The sequence below is a fragment of the Echinops telfairi genome, unplaced genomic scaffold (assembly GCF_000313985.2).
Source record: "Echinops telfairi isolate 266 unplaced genomic scaffold, ASM31398v2 ScPeMD7_18;HRSCAF=68, whole genome shotgun sequence".
Taxonomy (NCBI): Eukaryota; Metazoa; Chordata; class Mammalia; order Afrosoricida; family Tenrecidae; genus Echinops; species Echinops telfairi.
The window spans coordinates 23802643-23825039 of record NW_022103915.1 but is presented as its reverse complement, the minus strand read 5'-3'; the positions used below and the strand labels follow the sequence as shown (position 1 = coordinate 23825039).

The following is a 22397-nucleotide window of genomic DNA, read 5'->3' as shown; positions in this document are numbered from 1 at the left end:
CAGAGACAGAAAAAGGGAAAACAGATTTAACGCCTCTTCTTGCAATCAGGATTCAGTGTTCCCAGCACTAGAAAAACATGGCTTCCCCTTACTTCTAGACTAGTCTTCTGCCTTTTAGATCTTACAACACTGTGAGTATCAAATTCAGAAGGTGAGGAGAAAGCTTATTCAAGTTTACTTTTAAAACAGCTTTAAAAGTGACCTTTCTGTCTAAATTCCTTTCAAGTTTGCCTTAGACACACAATTCTCTATTGGTGGAGAGGTATAGAAAGATCTCCAACAAGCTCCCCCCAACACCACCCCTCCCTGCCCCAAATGCCTGAGGTATAATATATGGATATTCATTTCTTTCAGGAATCAGAAATGGCCTGCATTTTTAAATATAAATTTGAGGAACCACTAAGCCTGAAGTTGAACTGAATACAATCTTATAATTAACGTCCCTTTTCCCTAGAATGAAGAACAGTAAGCTCAGGGTTACTTTCCCTTAAACAGCCACCTTTTGCAAAAGCACCCTCTTGGGCCGGTTTCTAATGTTTATCATGACATTATGATGTTGCCTAAGAATGAGCCAGCAACGGTCTTGAAGAAGTACAGCCAGAATGCTACTTAGAAGCAAGAACAGGGAGACTTTGTCTCATGTACTTTGGACATGTTATCAGGAGAAGTCAATCCCTGAAATGGGACAGCATGCTTGGTAAAGAGTTATCAAAAAAGAGGAAGACCCTCAATGAGATGGACTGACACAGTAACTGCAACAGTGGGCTCCACACACCACTGGTGAGGATGCGGAGAACTGGGCAGCCTCATTCTGTCGTCCGCAGGGTCGCTGTGAGTTGTTACTGACTCGATGGCACCTAACAGCAACAGTGATCATGACCCAGAGGGCAAGCCCGGGGCTGAACCTTAGAAAGATGGCAAGTGTGTTTCAACCCAGACACTCCAGAACGCGCGCTGCCTGCAAGATGGTTGCACAGAGTTTCCATTAAAGAATGAAGACATCTACAGAAGGATGATGGAACCAAATGAGGAATTTCTTTTGCACCTATGCTGAGTCTTTCTAGAGCCAGTGACAGACAGAGATTCTTGTTAAGGCTGTTTTCCAGAAACTCTTGTATGGGACAATGAACATCAGAAGGAAATTATGCCAAACACTGATGTGGGAAGTTCATCTCTTGACCCTACCAGGTACCACAAAGCACACAGCAGTGCTGGGCTAGCAGGGCTGCGACAAGGAGGCGTCAATATACAAGAAGCTCCAAAAGTCAGGTGAGCCTTGAGATTCAGGCATCAAGGAGCCAACCAGCCTTTTCAAAGGCCACCTCCGGTTTCCTGTGATACAGGCAACTCTGGGGAGATCTGATCCCCTGCTCCTAACATTGAAGCCGCCCGGAGGTGCTGACTGGAACATCAGTCATTCAGCCAGTGATCCTGTCACTCTTCTGGGGTCAGGGTTGCCTGCAGTTGAACTTCATCACTGGATCCCACACTCCTTGAGATTTTCCATCTCATCTCCTTCAAAGTCGGGCTTCAAACTCCTTTTTTGCTCAATTTCCACCTGTAAGGAATAGAGATTGGAGGGACACATTAGAATAGAAATGCTGCGTAAACAAATAAATAAGCCAAGAGAGGAGAATGCCGTGAGACTCCTCGTACCACTGCTAATGTTTCCGGCATTTGCTGCGCTGGAACTCCCGGCCTTGAGTACATCAGAGCTGGTACGGTTGGTCCAAAAGTCGTCTCCATCATGAAAATCCTCACTGCTTGCCATGCAGCTCCCCAAAGGTCATCTCTTCTGTGAAGCTTTTCTTGGCTCACTAGGTGCGGCTCGCTTTGGATATTCCCACCATACCTTGGTACATGTGTGGGGCTCTCCTGTAACCTGGCTTTGCAAGGATAGGGGCAGTACCTGTTCACTTCCATACCCCAATAATGTTAGCTTGCTGTAGGCCATCTTGGCCAAGTTAATCAGACAATGAACTCCTTTGTCATTGACGGTTGACACCTTCCCAATTCTTTTTAAGGTCCTTGGAGTATTTCGAGTTCTATCTACATCTACAAAATACTCCGGCTGTAATTCTGAGGGAATTGATCATTGAATCTTGCCGTGAAAGTGACACACTTCAACTAAGTCTCAATAAAGGCTGCTGCTCTCAGCACTGCCTTCTGTTTCTCACTCTGGATTAGACAAATGGCCACAGAGTCCATTCTGATGAATGTCGACCCCGGTGTGTCCATGTGGAACTGCACTCGGTGAAGTTTTCAATGGCTGATCTTTCAGAAGTAGCTCACCAGGCCTTTCTTCTGAGGTACCCATGGGTGGACTCAAACGTCCAACCTTCCAGTTAGCAGCTGGGTCCACTCACCATCTGGACCACCCTCAGACCTGTCAGGATGCTTGACTTGAGTCCCATTTGAGGGCCATGCTGTTTTGTTCCTGACCACAAGATGGAGTCTCGGTCCTTTTTGGTTAAAACGCTTCAGATCACACAATTTAAGGGAGCATTTAAGAGGACAAGTAAATTACCATATTGAGCAAATGAAAGGGTGCGCTTGTGAATATACAATTAATTATTAAATCACACTGAAAAAAACAACCCCCAACCCTTCTTCAATAACCTCTTTTTCCCTATTGGTGTTTAATCTGATACTGCATTTCTAACTGCTGGGGATATAATTAGTATTCTATCACTTTCTATGATGCCAGGAAAGCCCACATTTGTGGACATGTCCCGCAGCCTTGAGCTCCTTACTGTTACAGAAACAGTTGGCTTTGGCATTTTGTCAGCGAGAGCCTACAGGCCAGGTCATGTGTGTACTAACTGTATATAGAGCTATTCAATCCAGTCCTGCAGCTGAAATGTATGTTCTAGGTTAGTGAACCTTTTCCTGACATTCCCTTGTACTGCCAAGTTCACGGCTCTGTAGTACAAGTGCCTTTATTCCATTGCTCGGCTTTCGTTCACGAGGACAGACTGCTTTTTCTTGCAGACTCATGCACAGCTACGCACAGAGAACACCCTCGGAAACAGTCAGAGTAACCTGCACTTGCAGCAAGCATTTCTAAGAAAGATAAAAGGCGGCAAGGAGTGGCGAGGGCAAATGGAGTCAAAAACATTCACCAGAACCCCCCCGGAGGCTACCTTGTAGCTGTAGTGTGCGGAGTAATTGACCCACTTCCTGACATCGGTCTTGTCTTCCACAGAGATGGATCGGATGGCGGCTTTGGAGGCTGAGGTTGTGGGCATGCTGAACTCGACATCGACGTGACTGGCAAATCTGGAAGGCACTTCCCGGTCAGAGCCAAGTTCAAGGTGGCAGAAGAAACAGTGTGGGTGACCAGATGCTGTGAAAAGAAAACAAAGAATCAAACGATGAGGTTCTTTCTGGAGGAACCAGGAGAGACGCCAGGGCAGCCACCTCAGTAAGAACCAGCCAACCAGTCAGTTGTCATGAGTCAGTTCCAACCCCTGGCAACCCCATGTCCCTCAGAGTGGGGTATGGCCCAGGTTTGTGATGGCTAACTTTCTGAATAGGTCACCTCTTCGGAGGTGGGTGGGCTGGAGCTCCTTGCCTTTCAGTTAGCAGCTGAGCACACTAACCAATGCACTGTCCAGGGACTCCTTAACAGTACCCACAAGCCCTGCAGCTGCCAGTCTTTCAGAGTGCCCACTGCCAAGCTGAGGGTTTGCCTCAGTCAGAAGATATGCTCTGTGTGCCTTTCCATGCTTTGAAAGAATGATATCTGATTACAGTAGCCTGGTATCCTAGCAATAAAACCATGGCCTGAGAAGCTGGGCTCATCTCCTCAGCTCAGGGTGAAAATTGAATGCAGCATCAGTACTAAGCAATAGGGTCTGTAGGCTGGGAGAAAGGAATAAAAGAGACTGGCACTTAACACCTAATAAAACATCAATGATATTTGTCATTAAAAAGCATGAAGGATACCACTGAGTCATCAAGCATGTGTTCCTTACTATAAGCCCTTCTTTTGGGCTGTGCAATCACCTTTCCTAGGGGTCTTTCTTAAATCTAGTTTTGATTTTCTTTTCTAGTGTCATTTTCCTTCCTCTGGCTGAATTAACGACATGAGATAATATTTAAACCTTAGACGAAAAACATCCCCTGCAAACCCTTAGAACCAAACAACAGTCTAGCTTAACAAAGGGCCTGGTGATGGAGGAGGAACAATTCTGAAAAGAAGGGCAAGAATAGTTGCACAACTTGAAGACGGCCACCCGTGCCACCGAGCTGTCCGTGTGGGATGCTTCCATGGCTGTATGTCCCGGAGAACACTGTCAGCAGCAATGCATCATGGTAAGTCAAACAAAACCAGAACATCAATGATAGCCTTCTGGAACGAAACCACCCATCTCCTGGCAAAGATTCACTGAATCGTTTTAATAGCGCATCATTGTTTCTAAGACTATTTTCGGCATGTTTGTCTGGGTGAATGGTACATGCACAGAACAAAAACTGTATAAGCAGCACACGTGATAAGACTCATGTGACATGCTGGGTGGAAGAGTGGACCAGCAGTCAGACTAGCTGGGCTGGACGTCCAACTCTCCTGTAAGTAACAGATACCCCCGGCAAACTCGCTGTTCTCCCAAGCTCACGTCCTCATCTGTAATGTGAGGATCTTGGGGGGAGGTCAGAAAGGGGGGGGGGGGGTTGGACAATGACACAGTTGGTGATAGGTGTCATGGAGCCAACTCACAATGACCCTGTGGGAGAGAGATCAAATCACTGCCTGCGCCTGGGCCATCTTCACAGACAATCCATCTTTTCCGAGGACACTCTACCAAGCAGGATAGCCTTCTGATCACATGTCCGCAGCCCTCGAGACAAAGCCTCATCATGCTCGCTTCTAAGGAACATGTTAGTTGTACCTCTTCTGGGACGGATCGGTTTGTTCTTCTGGCAGTCCACAGCACGTTCAGTATTCATCACCAACACCAAGATTCGAATGCACCAGTTCTTCCATGGTCTCGCTTATTCACTGCCCAGTTTTCACATGTGTGCAAGGCACATGAAAATACCATGGCTTGGTTTAGGCACACCTTAGTTCTCAAATGACATTTTTGTTCCTAAACACTTTTTTTTTTAAGACGTCTTGAGCAGCCCATCTGCCCACAGCAATCTGTTGTTTGATTTTTTGACTGCTTGTTCCCTAAGCATGGATTGTGGGTCCAAGGAAAATGCAATCTTTTGGCAACTTCAATCTTTTCTCCATTCATCATGATGTTGTAAGAATAGTTGTTTTATTTTCATTGAATTGTAATCTATACTGAAGGCTGCAGTCTCTGATTTTTATCAGTGTTTCAAAGTCCTCTTCTGCTTTCAGCAAGCAAGACTGAGCTATGTGCATATCACAGGTTGTTAATAGGCCTTCTTCTAATCCTGATGCCCCATTCATTTTCACACAGCCCAGCTTTTTGGATGGTTTGCTTACCAACTATGATGAATAAGTATGGTGAAAAGATGTAACACTGACATACACCTTTCCTAATTTTAAACCTTTTGAATACAAAAATCAAACTCACTGCCATTGAGTAGGTTTCAACTCAGAGCAAATCCATTGGCCAGAGTAGAACTGCCCGGTGGGTTTGAACTGCTGAACTTGTGGTTAGAGCAGCCAAACTCATAACCCCATTGCTACAGGACTCTTTTTAAACTCTTCAGTCTCTCTTTAAACAACCGCCTCTTGGTCTATGCTGATAGGCATAATTTTTGTGACTCAATAGTTCTATAAACATATGAGTAATTCCACTGTTCTTGGACTGTACACTTAAGGCTTGATGTGCACCTGAGGGTGGTTTCTGAGGAGAAAGAGAGCTTAGTTCAGTGACGAAAACCATGGTGACACCATCACCACTCATCAGACCTAGCAGGAAACAGTTGTTGAACTTGCAGTGCCTGGTATTGTACTAAATGCTTTACTCGTATTCTCCCACTGACTGTTTCTAACAAGTCTTTGAGGCTGTTAATACTCTCTTCAGTCTACAGATAAGGAAACTGAGGCTTAGGGAAGAAAAGTGGACTGCTTCAGACCAACGCTAGACACTTGCAGAGCAATCCCACTTCACCTTGTCTGAAAGAACCTCATGGGGCCCAGCCCCTGATCTGCAGGATGACAGGGGGTAAGAGGGAAGGGGTAGTAGTAATCCCTCCCAGCAACGAGCTATGGATAAACACAAAATGACCTTGATTTAACTTTATAATTGAAACAGCCTCCTCGTTTCTAAGTTTCCCCAAAGAAACAATTCCAATTCTATTGGTCTGGCCAGGGCTTTTTAATCTCAGAAAATGAACACACTCTCCCAGGTAAATATGACACAACCAAGTATTTGTTTCCCTCTATTTCACAAAGTTAACATATTTCTTATTTTTTTAAGTTAACATATTTCAGTAGCTACTTCTGAGAGCAATACTCTGAAAAATGAATTTAAAATGCTTCTGCTGGTTTTTAGGAAAGGAACTTAAGATACGGTAATAATAAAAACTACATTTCAAAGTGTATCCATTCTGTATTAAAAAAAACAATTATGTATCACAGATGTGATCTCACCATTTATTGATCACATTTTACATGCCAAGTTCTATGTTAAGCACTTAAAAATCATGTCATTTCATTCTGAACCAACCTGTTTTGGAGATGAGGATTCCCCTAAAGCAGTGGTTCTCAACCTTCCTAATACCATGAACCTTTAATACAGTTCCATAAAATTATTTTTGTTGCTACTTCATAACTCTAATTTTGCTACTGTGATGAATCGGGTGACCCTGGTTGAGAACTGCTGCCTTAAATGTTTTGAGTAAATGGTGGAGGTCCCACAGGCATCAGGTGGTAAATCTGGGCATAAAACTCAGCTGGGCTCTGACTATGCTTTCAACTCACCTGTCTTTTAACATCTTTTTATTGGGGGGCTCGTACAAGTCATCACAATCTATACATCCATTCACTGTGTCAAGCACATTTGTTGCCGTCATCATTCTCAAAAGATTTGCTTTCTACTTCAGTCCTTGGTATCAGCTTCTCATTTTTCCCCTCCCTCCCTGTCACTACCCTCTCTCATGAACCCTTGATAATTTATAAATTATTATTTTGTCATGTCTTACACTGTCTGATGTCTCCCTTCACCCACTTTTCTGTTGTCGGTCCCCCAGGGAGGAGGTTATATGTAGATCCTTGTGATCGGTTCCCCCTCTCTACCCCACATTCCCTCCACCATTCCGGTATTGCCACTCTCACCACTGGTCCTGAAGGGTTCATTTGTCCTGGATTCCTTGTGTTTCCAGTTCCTATCTGTACCAGTGTACATCCTCTTGTCTAGCCAGATTTGTAAGGCAGAAATGGGATCATGATGGGGGGGAGTAGGGGTAGGAAGCATTTAGGAACTAGAAGAAAGTAGTATGTTTCATCATTGCTATACTGCACCCTGACTGGATTGTCTCCTCCCCACGACCATTCTGTAAGGAGATGTCCAGTTACCTACAGATGGGCTTTGGGTTTCCAATCTGCACTCCCCCTCATTCACAATGATTTGATTTTTTGTTCTTTGATGCCTGATACCTGATCCCTTTGGCACCTCATGATCACACAGGCTGTTGTGCTTCTTCCATGTGGACTTTTTTGCTTCTGAGCTAGATGGCCGCTTGTTTACCTTCAAGGCCCTGAGACCCTAGACGATGTATCTTTTGATAGTCGGGCACCATCAGCTTTCTTCACCGCATTTCCTTATTCACCCACTTTGTCTTCAGCAATGGTGTCAGGAAGGTCAATTCACCTCTATTTCTATAGAGTCAGATCACTTCAAAATATGAAGGAGCTTCCAAAAGTTTGTGGGAAAAATGCTACTATCGTTCCATCCTACTTTTCCATGCATTTTCTGAATACCTTCATATACAGAAAAAAAGAAGTCTTCCTTATAACATAAACAATAGTTTTTATCTAATTTCAATTGTATACTTGTTGGGAAGATTGAGAAATTATTTTTTTCTACAAAATCCACCCCCCTTCTCTCATGCACAGCAAGCTATGAAAACAACATTCCTTCCTAATTTCTTCTTCAAAAACTCAATCTGGAGAACTGGTGGACAGATAGGAACATCCATTTTAAAAGCGAGTATAGTTAAACTCCTGGTAATGAAATAAATAAGCCCAAAGATGATGAGCTCTTCCTTGATGCAGTTGACAAAATGTAACAAAGTCCAGAGTTTTCTTATTGGTCCTGAGAGGTTTATTTGTCCTGGATCCCCTGCTGCCAGCTCCTATCTGTATCAGTGTACGTGCTCTGGTTTAGCCGGATTTGTAGGGTAGCATTGGGGTCATGATAGTGGGGGGGAGGGCATTAAAGAACTAGAGGAAATTTGTACATTTCATCAGTGCTTTCCTGCACCCTGACTGGCTTGAGACTGTAAATCTCGAATAGAGAGTCTTTATTTCTCACTCAGAATGGCTGGCAGTTTCCAACAGGTAACCCCCTATGCCAACAGGGATGCTCTATGCCGGTGGACTGCTTTATTTCCTTCTGGAGGAGATGGGAAAGCAGCTGAACTTTGCAGGCCGCCACCTCAGGTCTGGAAAAATTGAGTGTGGGCAGGAAGACCCCGGGGAGTGCAGAGAAGGGAACGGTGCATGTGTGTTGCTGACCTGGGCCTCGGGCAACAGGCTTGTTGGGATTCAAGGTGGTAACTTGGTGACTTAGCTGGACTTGAAAACAAATCCCGCTGTGGCTGCAGATTTGGGGTGCCAGGAAGGCCAGGGGTCCCCACCCAACCTGCTGGCCAATGCCACCCATGATTGAGTTTGTGTGGCCACTCTGAGGCGGAGGCATGGAAGGTTCGGGCCAGCTTCCTCCACCGTCAGCGGGGTGAGGGTTATGCAAGTTAAGCTGCAAAAGCACCATTCCGTGGATGTGGAGAAGAGCTCAGCTTTCAGTGGTTGATGAACGATCCAGACCAATCATTGGATGCAGAGGGTGGGAGCTGGGCACCGTGACCACCAGCAAGGGCTGTGAACTTGCAATTTGACTGGAATTCAGATCCTGCACACCTAGGGAGTCTCCAGAAAAGGGTGCGATGAATTTCCTGAATTAAGACAACAGGCTACCTTTGGCCAAAAGCAGTACGAGACTAAAAATAATGAGTAACCACAATATAAAAAGCAATAATGATGGTAGGGGGGTTAAGTGAGAAATATCCCCAAATATCATTGTACTGTCCTGAATTTTAATATACCTTTCACAAGGTAAAAGCCAAACCAAACTCCCTGCCATGAAGTCAATTCTGATCCCTAGTACCTTCTAAGAGAGGGTAGGACTGCCCGGTGGGTTTCAGAGATGGTAAATCTCATGGTAGTAGAAAGCCTCCTCTTTCTCCCGACTGACTGCACTGGGAAGCACTAGAGGAAGGGTTTGCTGCCCAGGGACAAGGGAAGAACAAATGATCTAAAATCGATGACGAGGAGGGCATAGGATGCCTCAAGGGGAGCTTGATCAAGGGCACGAGCTATCAATTCCTGCCAACATTTCCCACCCCCACGGCCAGTTTTTTGCTTAGTCAGTTAGCCGTTTTTTGTTTATAAGGCATAACCCTCATGTCGCACTGTGAAATATTTAAGCAAAAGCACTTCAAAACAACTGAGCTCGTGTGTATGTGACTTATTGTGTATGTGACTTATTGGGAAAACCGCAGATCTCTATTCTCATCTGGGAATTAGTTCACGGTGTGTCTAGTTGGTGTCATCGGATAGGACACAGTGAAAAGACCTCCGGGGGAAGCCACGTGAGTGCAGATGAGTCACATCCTCCTGGGCCTTAGTCCCAAGGGTCTTTTCGGCTTGACAATCCAATAAACCCAGAATGAAGTCATCTGAATCATGCTTAGAAAACTGAAAAGCTAAACATTCCAATAAGTATAAATTTGACACCCACTTTCCTTGTCCCAAGCCACCCACCAATTTTCTCATCGTATTGCTTTCCCCACCCAGAGGTTAGTTCTCTTTTCCCACGGGCTCCAGTAACAAAGGGGAGGAGGTCAGAGTTTCTCCTTTTCCCTGGCCACGTCAGCCCCGTGGCTGTGGGCTGCCACCGAGAAAACAAAGCAGAAAACAGCGCGAACTCCAGGAGAAAAGAAGAAGCAAGAGAGGAAGACCTTGTCTTAACCATTCAGTTAGTATAGCAATGGGCTGGCAAAAGGATCCTCAAACACAGAGGCTTAACCATCTCTCCAATTGCCACATTACACCACTGCCTGACACACAATGCCTGGTGTGTGGATGCATGCCTGGAGAGGTGGCCACACTGGACCGCCTCTTACCAGCACATCCCAACACCGCTTGCTACTGTTGAGTGGGCTCCAACTCCTGGTGACCCTCCAGAATGAAATGACACACTGCCTCAGCCTACACCATTCTCACAATTGGCATTATGTTTGAGTCCACTGTGGCAATCATCAAGAGGTGGATCGGCTCATTGAGGACCTTCCTATTTTGTGCCGACCCCCTGCTTTACAAAGAAGCCTGGCCTTCAGGGACTGGGCCCTCCTGGGAGCACATCCGAAATATGTGAGCTGGTGGTGTTTTCCTGGCTTCTAAGGAGTATTCTTGCTGTATTTCTTAAAAAAAAAAAAAAAAGATTTGTTTGTTCTTCTAGCAGTCCATGGTATAGTCAATATTATTTTCCAATATCATTCAAATGCATCAGTTCTTCTTTGGACTTGATTAATTATTGTCCAGCGTTATTATGCACAGATGGTCACTGAAAATACCCTGTGACCTATCAATCAGGTCGCAGCCTGGCGATGCCTCCTTGAGGGTGTGCCCTTTCTAGAAGAGAGACAGTGAGGACGTCACCCTCCCTACTTGCTGGGATTGTGTGTGCCCCTGGAGGGGCCGTGGCCACGAGGAGGACCCTCAACAAGATGGACTGACACAGTGGCTGCAAGAACAATTGTGAGGATGGCTCAGGACCGGCCCCGTTTCCTTCAGCTGTATGTTGCAGGGGCACCTTGAGTTGGAACTGACTCGGTGGCAGCCAATAACAACAAACAACAGCAACAGCAAGCACACTGCAATAATTCCATAGTGGCAGTGTGTAGGATATCTGCTTATGAACCCAGAGTTCTTCCACACTTTGCCATCATATCCACTTTTGGTAGCAGATGGAAAACATTTATTATAAACAAGAAGAGAAGTGCTTTAAAAGCACGGAGGGACGCGGGCATTGATGCTCTCAGTCATTCATACTGCCTAGACTGCTCGCTAGGTTTGTCATTTCCCTAAAGCTCAGTGGGCCCACAAGGAAAGTCACTGCCTTTCAGAAACACCCAGCACAAAAACACCTCCCAGCCATTCTGTCCAACGGCTGGGAGCAGGCCAGTGGGGCTGATGCTTTTGTTTGGTTTTTCTTTAGTGTGTGGTGGCGGTTTAAATAAAACATCCCTTCCTTCACCTTTTTCCTGATAGAATTTAGGTCCTTTTGGATCTTCAAGGCCTGGTTGATTCTTCAGTCTAATCGGGGGACACTTCTCCATCCCCAAGTCTGCGTGCCAAATTCTGCGTTTGAGATGTTATGATTGACAGGCCTTATACAGTGTAGCTGGAATAATAAAGTTCACTTCTCACACGTATTTTACAGATGACTAGCCTTATGTTAGGAGCCCTGGTGTTGTAGTGGTTAGGAGTTTGGCTGTGATCCTCAAGGTCGGCAGTTTGAAACCACCAGCCGCTCTTTGGGAGACAGACTGGGCTTACTATTCCTATACACAGTTACAGTCTTGGGAACCCACAGGGGGTTGCTGTGAGTCAGCATTGACATGATGGCAGTGAGTCTGTTTTTTTATTTTGAGCCACATGTTGGCCTGTTACCTATACCCCATCATAGACAGACAGATATTTCTTCAGAACCCAGAGCTTATAATTTATTAAGTTAGAAAAAATATATAAGCATTAATAAGTTGCCCTGGAATTCTGCTTAGCAGAGAAAAGTAATACGGCTTTCTGAAAGTATAGGAGCCCTGGTCATATAGTGGTTGGTTATGCATTGGACTGCTAACTTCCAGGTCAGTAGTTCGAAACCACAGGAGAAAGAGGAAGCTTTCTACTCCCATAAGAGTTACAGTCTCAAGAACCCACAGGGGAGTTCTACCCTGTTCTATAGGGTTGCTATGAGTCAGAATCAACTGGGTGGCACTGAGCGTATGAATGAATGAGAATAAGGTGGTGAAAAGACAGTGAACTTTTCTGGTCTGATTCCTCCATCACTGTTCCTGCCACACAAATGCTGTTCTCAGGAGTAGGATTCAGAACTTTGATCCCAATTCTTCTGGACCCACATGGCAGTTTCCCCAGAAGAAAACCGCTACCTACCTGAGTTTTTGTCAGGCAATCGGCTTATCCTCCACACAATGGAGTTGAAAGCATGCTCATACTTGGCAGTTCCCAGAGTTACTCGCATAACAGGCTCAGAACCAGACACACTCGTTGAGCCAAAACTTGCCCCCCGGTTCACTTTGGCTTTCAAAGACTTTTCCCCCAAGACACTTTCCCTGCGGAAATTTTTCACCCACTCACTGGGCACAGGGTAGCGGACCATCACGTTCTCGCAGGGAACCTGAGTGAGAGGGTCACGGTTCGAGGAGAAGCCGGTGGACATCCTAAGCCAGCTCTGCACCTCCACCTCGGCCCCATTGATGCTTGCTGCCGTCCTGAGTGTGAAAGGCAAGGTCTTCTCGGCAAAGACAGTCCTGAACCGCATTAGCTCAAACCGGCACGCATCCAAAGGGTTGAACAGAATAACCCGTGCACTGCTGAATACACCCTCATCCACACATTCATGGAAACGGCACTCGCGGAGCTTGATCCACTTGGTGGTGGTGGTCGGCATGATGTCTTGCCGGGAGACAACTTCGTTGCCCTTGATGAGGACATCATTGAGCCCCAAGCGACACTCTGCGAGCCCAGAGAGAAAACTCAGAATGTGGATCCGAGTCAAGACCTGGTGCTGGAGAATCTGGTTATCGCCCTTGCTCACAAGGCCAGAGAATTCATCTCTGACATCCACTGTGATCTCTTCTTCAAGATAGTTCAAGCCCACGGTGCTCAAGTCCATGGACGACACGGGCAGATCCATGAGACAGTCCTGCACGGCATGGATGAAACTCCGGAAGTCGTCGTAGTCAGTGGTGCCCAGCTTAATCACCTGTTCGCGCTCTGCTGTGTGGGCCACAGCGGGTTTGGGCTGGTACTTCTTCTTCTCTTTATAGGTGACACGATCGATCCGCAAGCTGTGGATCCTGCCATTCTCATCATAGTTCTGGAGCCGAGGTTCTGAAATCTCATGACAGAGCTCCAGCTTGAACTCACGGAATGGTTTTTCTAGGCCCTGCTCATAGTACAGCTGTAGATAACCGCTCTCTGTAAGTTTGATGAAGATGGGGCCCCAGTGCCTGGAGGACATGATGTTTTTCTTCTCGGGGATCCTCAACATCATTGGCCATCCAGCCCTGGGCTGGGACAGTGCTGGTGCAGGTAGGTGATCATCTAGTTCAATCCAGGCTACTGGGTCGTCGTCTGGTAACATGGCACTGCCCGAGTGGTCAGGATCATCAATTTGGAGCTGCTTGAGTTTTTCGACTGCACTCAAGTGTGCCTGGTTTTTGCTGGGGTCGTCATCAAAACTGATAGCATCCTGGTAGATGACAATGAGGGAATCTCTGTGGCTTTTGCCTGTGGTGCTAGAAATGGAACTATTTTGGGAGAGTCTCTCTTGCGCCTCAAAGAAAGCGCTAAAAGGGTTAATCGGAGAGGGCTGCACATCCTGTAGAGTCTCATTCAAAAATGGGTTGGTTGCCCTCCAACGGGGAGCCTCAGTTATGGAAGGTGGGCGGTTCAAGGAAGAAATGTCCAGCTTCTGGACTTTAGAGACGTTCACCAAAGTGCTCTTGGGACGTTCCCTCTTAGAAGACCCCGTTGAATGATTATGAACCTCTGGGATTGCAGATGCAATAGGTGGTGTGTTTGGCTTCAGAGGGCAGGTGACCGGTGACAAAGGGCAGCTGACATCATTATCTTCAAAAGTGACCCAGCTGGGGAAATGAGCAGAGGTCCCTGGAATGGCAGGATGCCCGTTCATGGTTGGGCTGCTCGCCTGCCAATTGACGGCATCCATCTCTACTTCTTCATCTTCCTGGAGTGAGGAGGAATTGTCTTAAAAAGAAAAGAAGAAGAATCTATGAGGGGCTGTTGTTTTAACTGAACACATGTGTGAATGAGAGTTACTAGACATTTATTTGGAATCCAGTAACTTTCAATCAAAGTGACTCATCACCTGTCTCAAGTACTTACTCTGGGCCTGGATCTCAGAATTTTCTAATTACCCCATCTGGTGGCACTGGCAGGTAAGCATTAGGCTGCTGAATGCAAGGCTGGTGGTTCACACCTACCAGCCAGTTGGCAGGAAAAAGATGAGTTATCTGCTTTATAGCCTTTTATAAAGATTTATAGGCTTTAAGCCCTAGACAGTCCCTATGAGTAAGATTTGACTCAATAGGAGGGCCGTCAAAATAAATCAAATATATATCAATGGCTATACCAAGACAGAAGAATGGTAGGACCAAGGTCAGTTATAATTTAGATCTTATACACTCTTAAGTTCCAAAAGAAATGTTTTCTTTACTCTGAGGCATATATTCTTAATTTTCAAATACTGAAAACCATTGCTGTTACAAAGCTGATCTCAGTGGATAAACCAGTTCTGCTGTAAATTATACTATGACTGCAATAGTATAACCGGAGGCTTTTTAGTCCAAATGTGTTCAATAAATACTAAAGGCAAAATGTATAGTGCATTAATATGAATCAATAAGAAAAAGACAAAACTCAGAAATGCGGGCAAAGGATGTAAACAGACAAGTCACGAAAGAGAAACTACAGATTTTTAATAAGCATTTGAAAAAGAACCTCCCTAATAATCAAGGAACTGCAAAGTAAACTCAAAACATTTTCCAATACAATGAAGATTTAAAAGTTTACTCTCAGTGAGGTTAGGGTGTTGTGACACGGAAACTAAGTGGACCCTTAATGAGCCTATAAGTTGTTACAGATTCTGGAAATTGGCTGGGAATTTTGTACTAGCGACCTTACAGATGTTAAATAACTTAGTACTCCTACATTATTTCCTTAATGAAAGGGGTTAAAATTGTGAACCAAATCCATTGAAGAGATGTCCTATTAATATTACTTAGAACAGCATAAAAAGAAAATATTTTAAACCTCAGCAGTTGGATGAATGTTTAAGAAATTAAGGCACACAATGGAATAATAAACCACACACACACAAACCCACACACACCCACACCAAGCTCACCACCATTGGGTCCACTCCAACTCCGTGACCCTATAGGACAAGAAAGAACAGCCTCTGAGTTTCCCAGACTGTGACTGTTTATGGGAGTGTAAAGCCCTGTCTTTCTCCCAATGGAGTAACACTTGGCCATTAAAATATTAACGAAGCATGCAGTGATATGAGAAAATACCTATGATATAATCTCTTGCTTTCTTTTTCCCGTAAAAAGACTTTGCATATTAGCATTTCACGTTGTAGCCAAAGGTGATGCATAAGATCTGAGGTTTGTTGAAGGAAAGGTGCAAGCCCAGTGTGGGGTTAAAGGGAAGAGGGAACCCCACAAAACATCACAGGTTCAGTAGGCGCAATTGTACAGTGATAACAAGTAGAGATTATAGTAAAGTCATAGAGAGCATGAGAGTTAAAAGATGGAGTCAAGTAATGGAGTCAGCCGCAATTCATGGTAGCATTGCTCACCTCAGCCCCACTTGATGGTCCTCGTGGAGGGGACTTAGCCGTCAGAGTAGAAGCAGCTGCCTTGTCCTCCTCAGCCACCCTTCCGAGAACCAGGGAGCCTCATTATTTATTGCTAACCACGCATCATATCACTTTAGGGGGATCTGATTACAGAATCATACATCACAGAAAGGGGCAATACAATTCATCCTTGAACAAGTTTGATCACTCTGGTGTCTCATACAATAAAACAGACAATTACTATTCTGGGAGGCATGCAAGCCCCCTGATAGCAGACAATAACTTATGTCATAGGGAGGGGTAGCAACATAGGCAATACAATCAATAGGAGGGAGATGACCTAGGGGTGTGCCCATAGGAATGGGAAGGTCTAGGGTTACACATGTGACAAGATGGGCGGACCCTAGATTCATAATGGCTACCTAACCTTGGTCATCCTTGGGCGGGTTTGACCTCTCTGGTATCTCCAAGTAAACAGACAACTACTATCCTTATCAGAAGGGAGTGGGCCCTACTTAGGGTGAGTCAAACTATACAGTCTAGATAGATGATATCAGGGAGAATAACCTCTGACCTACTTTCGCTGACCGTCTAGTGAACAGTCATTCTCAAGCTAAATCTGGCATATATTTTGGGGAGACAATTTAAGAGAAATCCTTCTGTTCCCCACAGCCCAACAAATAACAAAAGTATCTGATGGCATTGTAGGACCATGAGTAACTGGTTACCACAGGGTTGACTCTGAGTAGATGCCATTGGGTTTTCAATGGCTGATTTTTAAAAAGTAGGCTACAAGAATTGTCTTTCAAGGAAAACTAAATTGTATCTCTGGGTGGATTCAAACCTCCAGTCTTTTGGTTAGTAGTCAAGTTTGTGAACAAGCTCAAGTCCTCTGAGGTTGTGGAAAGAGAAAAGTAGAGAGGGGAAAATGAATCTAAGTAAGGAAGGTTGGATTCTGATAAAAGAATGGCATGGAAAACAAAGATCTGGCACAGACACTCAAAGCACTGCTAACGGAATGAGAGGTAAGAAAATTTGCTTTGCAGCAATCTCTCTATGCTGGAGCAATGTGTGTAGTAGTAATTTCTGACATCATCCCACCTTCTGTTACCACTGCTAGTCATTTGGAATCAAAGAGAAAGGTATACTCAAATGACCACGTTTCATGATATCTTGCTAAACCATATGTATATGAATATTCAACAATGCCAAATCAGGAAGGCCACACACAATCGCATACAGGTGGATGGGACGGTTAGTAGGTTAACCACAATCCCAAGTACAGTAAAACCTGCAAAAGCCAGAAGCTATGTAAGGAGGAAATGGAGGGGCACTGAATTCTTTAATGAGACTCTTCTAGTCAAAGTTTCAAACTCCCACCAAATGACATTTCTGTCCCTGCATGGGCCTGGGAAGAAGGTGGGGGAAGATACCGATAGGATTCACTGGTGAGTCCTTGTGACTAGAATTCCCTGCTGTGTATAAAATGAGTCCTCTGAGGAGGAGGAGGGATCTCATTACCAGCAACAGCCAAGAGTAGAGTGCATCCTCTCAACTTGAGGTCCCTGCACGGGGAGCCTCCTGAATCCAGAAGACAGCTGTATCATTAGAGGAGCTGCAGAACGAGGCAGAGCACGGAACAGAGCGCTGGACTCCCCAACCCACCGAGCAAGTAAAGCTGAGCGCTCGTTTTAGAGGAGGCTGACTTGTGCAGGAGGGAGGGGGGACTCAGCACTTAATTGGGGGAGTTGAACTTGCTGACCCATGAAAGAGGAGGTGAGTGCCTTCAGGTTGAGGCTTCCCGGAGAGGGCTGCCTCTGGATACGTAATTCGGGGGGCTAGGTTTGCTGACCCGTGGAACTTGAGCTGAATGCCTTCGGGTGGAAGCTTCTGATAAGAGTGGTATGCCCCTTTGGGCATTTATTAGCAGATCTGAAACAACTTTGGTACATGTCCTGATAAACAACTCTCCTGAGCATTTCTCACTGTCATTACAACTGTTAACTTCCTTAATAAATCCTTTAATCGTGAATGCTGTCTGTGAGTTCTGTGTAGCCTTGGCAATGGATAGCAGAACCTAAGAATCAAAGTAGAGGACACTAAGCAAAGACAGGAAACCTATTGGAGAAGGAAAATTGAATCTTTTCCACCGAAAGCGATAGAAAAGGGGTAAGGCTGCCCGCACCGTGGCAAAGACTGGAAACATCCGAGCAGCAGAAATACAAGGCAGCCCTGCTGAGTGTGGGTTTTCACAGATTCCTTGTATATTTATTCAGACAGCACAGCCTTCCACTGAAAAGGTCAGTTTGAAAATACAGCTCAACGCTTCCATATATATCCGCACCTACCCTGCAGATAGAATGGGCAGAGAGTATTTTCCAAATGGACAGCATGATAAAAAGAATTTTAGAACACTTTTAAGATGAGAACTCCCTTCCGTGAAATCAAGACAACACTCTTGGGTACGCGGAAGTGATTTACTATCTGGCAAAACAGAGGAAGGGGTTTGGCAAACAACCCAGGCTTGTAGGATCTGTATTTCATTTCTTGTTATTGTGGGTGTAACGAAGGCTAAAATGGACACCGTGAAATAGTCTTTACTCTTTTATTTACTCTGCTTTGGAGCAGAGACTTAGCCTGCCTAGAGGGAACTGGGAAAGGAGGGCATCCAATAGATCTTTCCTACTGGAAGTTTGCTCTCAGACGGTCCCTGGCTGGCCGCCCCTCACGTGGGGATATCCTCTCTGCCTTGGATCACACCACCACTCCCCACTTGAAAAAGATGAAGTTCTTTTTCTTTACAGTGTGGCTTTCTGCAGCAGCTGATTGTACTTGCTGCCAAAGGATGCCCTTCTACTGGGAGTCTGTCCCCAAAATAACATTTCTCATCATCCCTCTCAAACCACGAAAGAAAGAAAGACTTGTCTCCACTGAAGACAATTTTCTTACAGTGAATTCTCTTTCAAACCAAGTCATTTAAAGTCACACTAGGTCCTAGACAGTGTTAAAAGCATAACACCCATAGTACCATTCAAATGGGAGTGTCTTTAAAACTGGAGGGTGAACTTTGGAATTAAATTCATTTCTAAAGATCCTGTTTTCTCTTTGGCAGCCATTAGAAAGATTTGATTACAAAATTATCAACTGTGACAGTCAAATTTCCCATATTAAAAAGTAGATACACTCTTTGGGGCAGTGACGGAATATAAGTCAGAGTTCTGAAAATGAAACTTTATTTTCCTGCGAAATCACTTTCAAAGCAAGGGGAGGGACAACCCTTTATAGATAAAAAGCAGAAGTTGATCCGCAGTTCCCAAGAAATAAACAAACCATTTCAGGAAGTGAACCCAAATATTGCCAAGTAAGATTTAGGGAAAGTATTCCTTATTAATACTGACTTCTCTCTTTGTGGTACAATGGTTACGCAATGGGCTGCGTCGGCATGGTCTGTAGTGTGAAGCCACCTTGGGAGAAAGACTGGGCTTTCTACTCCTGTAAACAGTTATCGTCTTGGTAACCCACAGAGAACCGCTACGAGTCACCATTGACTCCATGGCAGTGAGCCTGCTTGTTTTCCCTATTTGTGAGCTCTTGATTTTGCCATACTTTTCATTGGACTGAAAGGTATCTTAATAGTTTCTATGGCGGGTAGGTCTCTGAGCCCCTTTTAATAATAAAGGCTGCCCTCTGAGACATTCACATAGTAAACAGAGCTTCACTGTATAGAAAATCCCTGGGAGCACAGATTCATATCATACATGAGAAAAAGTTAATGATGTCAATATTTAACAAGGGTAAGTAGTATCCTTAACAAAAATGGGTACGCTATCACAAACGAAAGGAGTAAAGAGACCAAACAATTTACTACAGAAAAATAAATGTTAACTAGCTAATTGGGAAGAAGATTAACCTCATTAAAGAATTGAATACAATCCTCATGTCAGATAATATGTAGAAGATAATACACATATACTTTGGAATATATTATTTTGTAACTTTTTATGTGAAAAGGTCTCATGAAGCATGAGGTGATTTTAAAAGTTTTAAATATAGATTCTTCCTAAAAAAGTATTATTACTATATTGCTTATAAAAGTTTTAAATATTTCTTCTTTTTATGACTAACCAATTAACCTTAGAGAAAGGGAAAACATAACAATTTTTTAAAGCCAGTAAATTTATCCAGTAAGAAACAGGCAAAAGTGAACTAGCAAGAACAGGCCTTTCCAGGTATAACTATCTTAGGACAGATCTAATTACAGCTTTATCAACACAGACAATAACTAAGGTTTTTTGGGTTTGTTTTTTCGCTAAAAATAAAGATGATATATTTTGAACTTTTATGATTTTATAAGCAATATATAATATTCTATTTTTAAAAATGAATACAGATGTTAAACTTTTAAAATCAACTCATACTCTACATAAGACACTTATTTTTACATCAAGATGTTATGAAATAATTAATATGCATATTATATTGTATATGTATGTGTCATTTGATACTTAGAGAATTGTATTGCAATGTTTCATAAGGTTAAACTTTTCCCTAAATAGTTATTCCAAAACCCTAAAGGCCCAACTCACAGCTGTCCGGTCTGCTGTGGTTCAGTGCCCTAGAGGACAGAGCAGAAGTGTTCCCTGTGGAGTCTTCCCAGGTGGTGTCATCTCTTTCTGTGGAGTGGCTAGGAGGTTTGAACCTCTGACCTTCGGAATAGCAGTCAAATGCTTTAATCACTGCACCAACATGTTCCTCATCGAGTTCTTAGACATTTACAGTTCTTTATTAATAAATTGTGTTCTTTTTAATTCTTTTGTGCAGTTCTATTAAGGATATACATACGCTTGCGATATATTAAGGACATTAATTTTTCATCATGTAAATAGGAGTCCTAGTGACCCAGAAGTTAAGCACTTTGCTAATGGAAAGGTCAGTGGTTTCATCCTACCATCCACTCCCTGGGAGAACAATGTGGCAGGCTGCTTCTGTAAAGAGTGACCACCTTAGAAACTAGGTGACTTTGTCCTACAGGGTCACTATGAGTCGGCAATAGAATGGGTAGGACAAAGTTAACCATTACCATCAGTTCCATATTACAGAATAATTAAAAATAAAACTGAAACAAAAACTCCAACATTCTTTTAATTGCTATCTCTTCTACTTGCTACCTCCAAATTGCTTGTCTTAGGAGCTAGGCTGCTGTGAACCAAAAGCCCTGCATCAATGACGACCTCTCACCACAGAGCACAGCATACATTCCCAGAATCCAAGTGCTCCCTACTGCAAAGTACAGAGCAATGGTGGACTCTTTTACCATTAGACTACAGTTATTTTGTGATTTTGTTCCCAGATTTATTTAAAGTATTTCACTGTAATCACCACCACCAAACTGAAAAACAAGTAAAAACTATGGGGGGAAATGACAGTTGTTTGGTATTTTGAACAGATCCGATACTATCACATTTGTTAAATTAATTTGTTAACATAGTACCGGATGTATAAACTTTATTGAGAACTGAGAGATGGAATTTATTAACAGTGGCGAGAGCACATGGACTTCGATTATTGCCATTTTCTCGGCAGGAACTGGCAGTCGCTGTTACACAGGAACACTTATTTAAAGCAGGATAACCAGCTCCAGATGCACAGTTGGCACTGAACCCTCGTAATCTGTGAAGGGCGAACAGGAACGCAGCATTTTAGGACTTGGGGGAGTTAGAAATAAAAAAACCTGACCTCTTTCAGGTTGCTAAGAAGACAGAGGCTCAGTCTTTAAATAAACGACCCAAGATGAAATCAGATGTCAAGTCCTACTTTTAATTTTCATGACTTCAGTATTTCCTTCATACTTCTCCATAATGATAAAATCTGTTTTTCCCCACACATGACTTCCTAAGAACTTTGCTCAATGGGGAAAAAGAAGTCAAGGAAACAAGGATTAACACCCATCCACAGAGGCTCCTTTGGGTGCTCAGTAAGGAAATGGCATCTCCTGATGTGTACATGTGTTTGAGGGAGAGATGACAAGGAGTTGTGTGAAACTCATTAAGACTTGTATCAAAGGAGCTTCTCATTTGACACTTATCTACTTGTCCCACCACACATCTGTCAGCTTATCAAGCTCTAGGGGCACGTGTGTTGCTGTGATGCTGGAAGCTGTGCCACTGGAAGGTCCTATGGCAGCAGGGTTGTCTATGGTGGACAAGTTTCAGCAGATCTTCCAGATTACGCTACCCTGGGACGAAGAGCCTGGTGACCTACTTCGAAAAGTAACCAATGAAAACCTTGTGGATCAGAACAGAAGACTGTCTGACTTGCTTGATCACATGTCATCAAGAGGGATCAATCCTTGTAGGCGGGCAGGAGGGTTGGTGATGAGAGGACCAGTGAAGATGAGGGAGACGGATCGAAACAAGTGCTTCCACCATGCCAGCTCGAATATACCAGAGATCACGAGGGCAATGCAGGACCGGCAGTATCCCATTGTGGTACATAAGGTCCCCAAGAGTCACAGTTGGCTCAATAGCAGAAGCTAGCTGTTTGTCTATCATCAAAATATATTGGGGGGGG

At 44.1% G+C, this 22397-nt stretch overlaps 1 protein-coding gene across 1 annotated transcript in view; it reads right to left on the bottom strand.

Moving 5' to 3' along the window:
- Positions 1-696: 696 nt before the first annotated feature.
- Positions 697-22397, bottom strand: part of STON2 (stonin 2) — a 171204-nt gene continuing 149503 nt past the window's right edge. Inside the window, exons 5-7 of the mRNA XM_045287945.1 lie at positions 12374-14212; positions 3144-3346; positions 697-1558 (exon numbers count right to left, since the gene is read on the bottom strand). Of these exons, the coding sequence (XP_045143880.1) occupies positions 1475-1558; positions 3144-3346; positions 12374-14212 (2126 nt within the window). The 3' untranslated portion in view covers positions 697-1474. The remainder of the gene's footprint in view (positions 1559-3143; positions 3347-12373; positions 14213-22397) is intronic.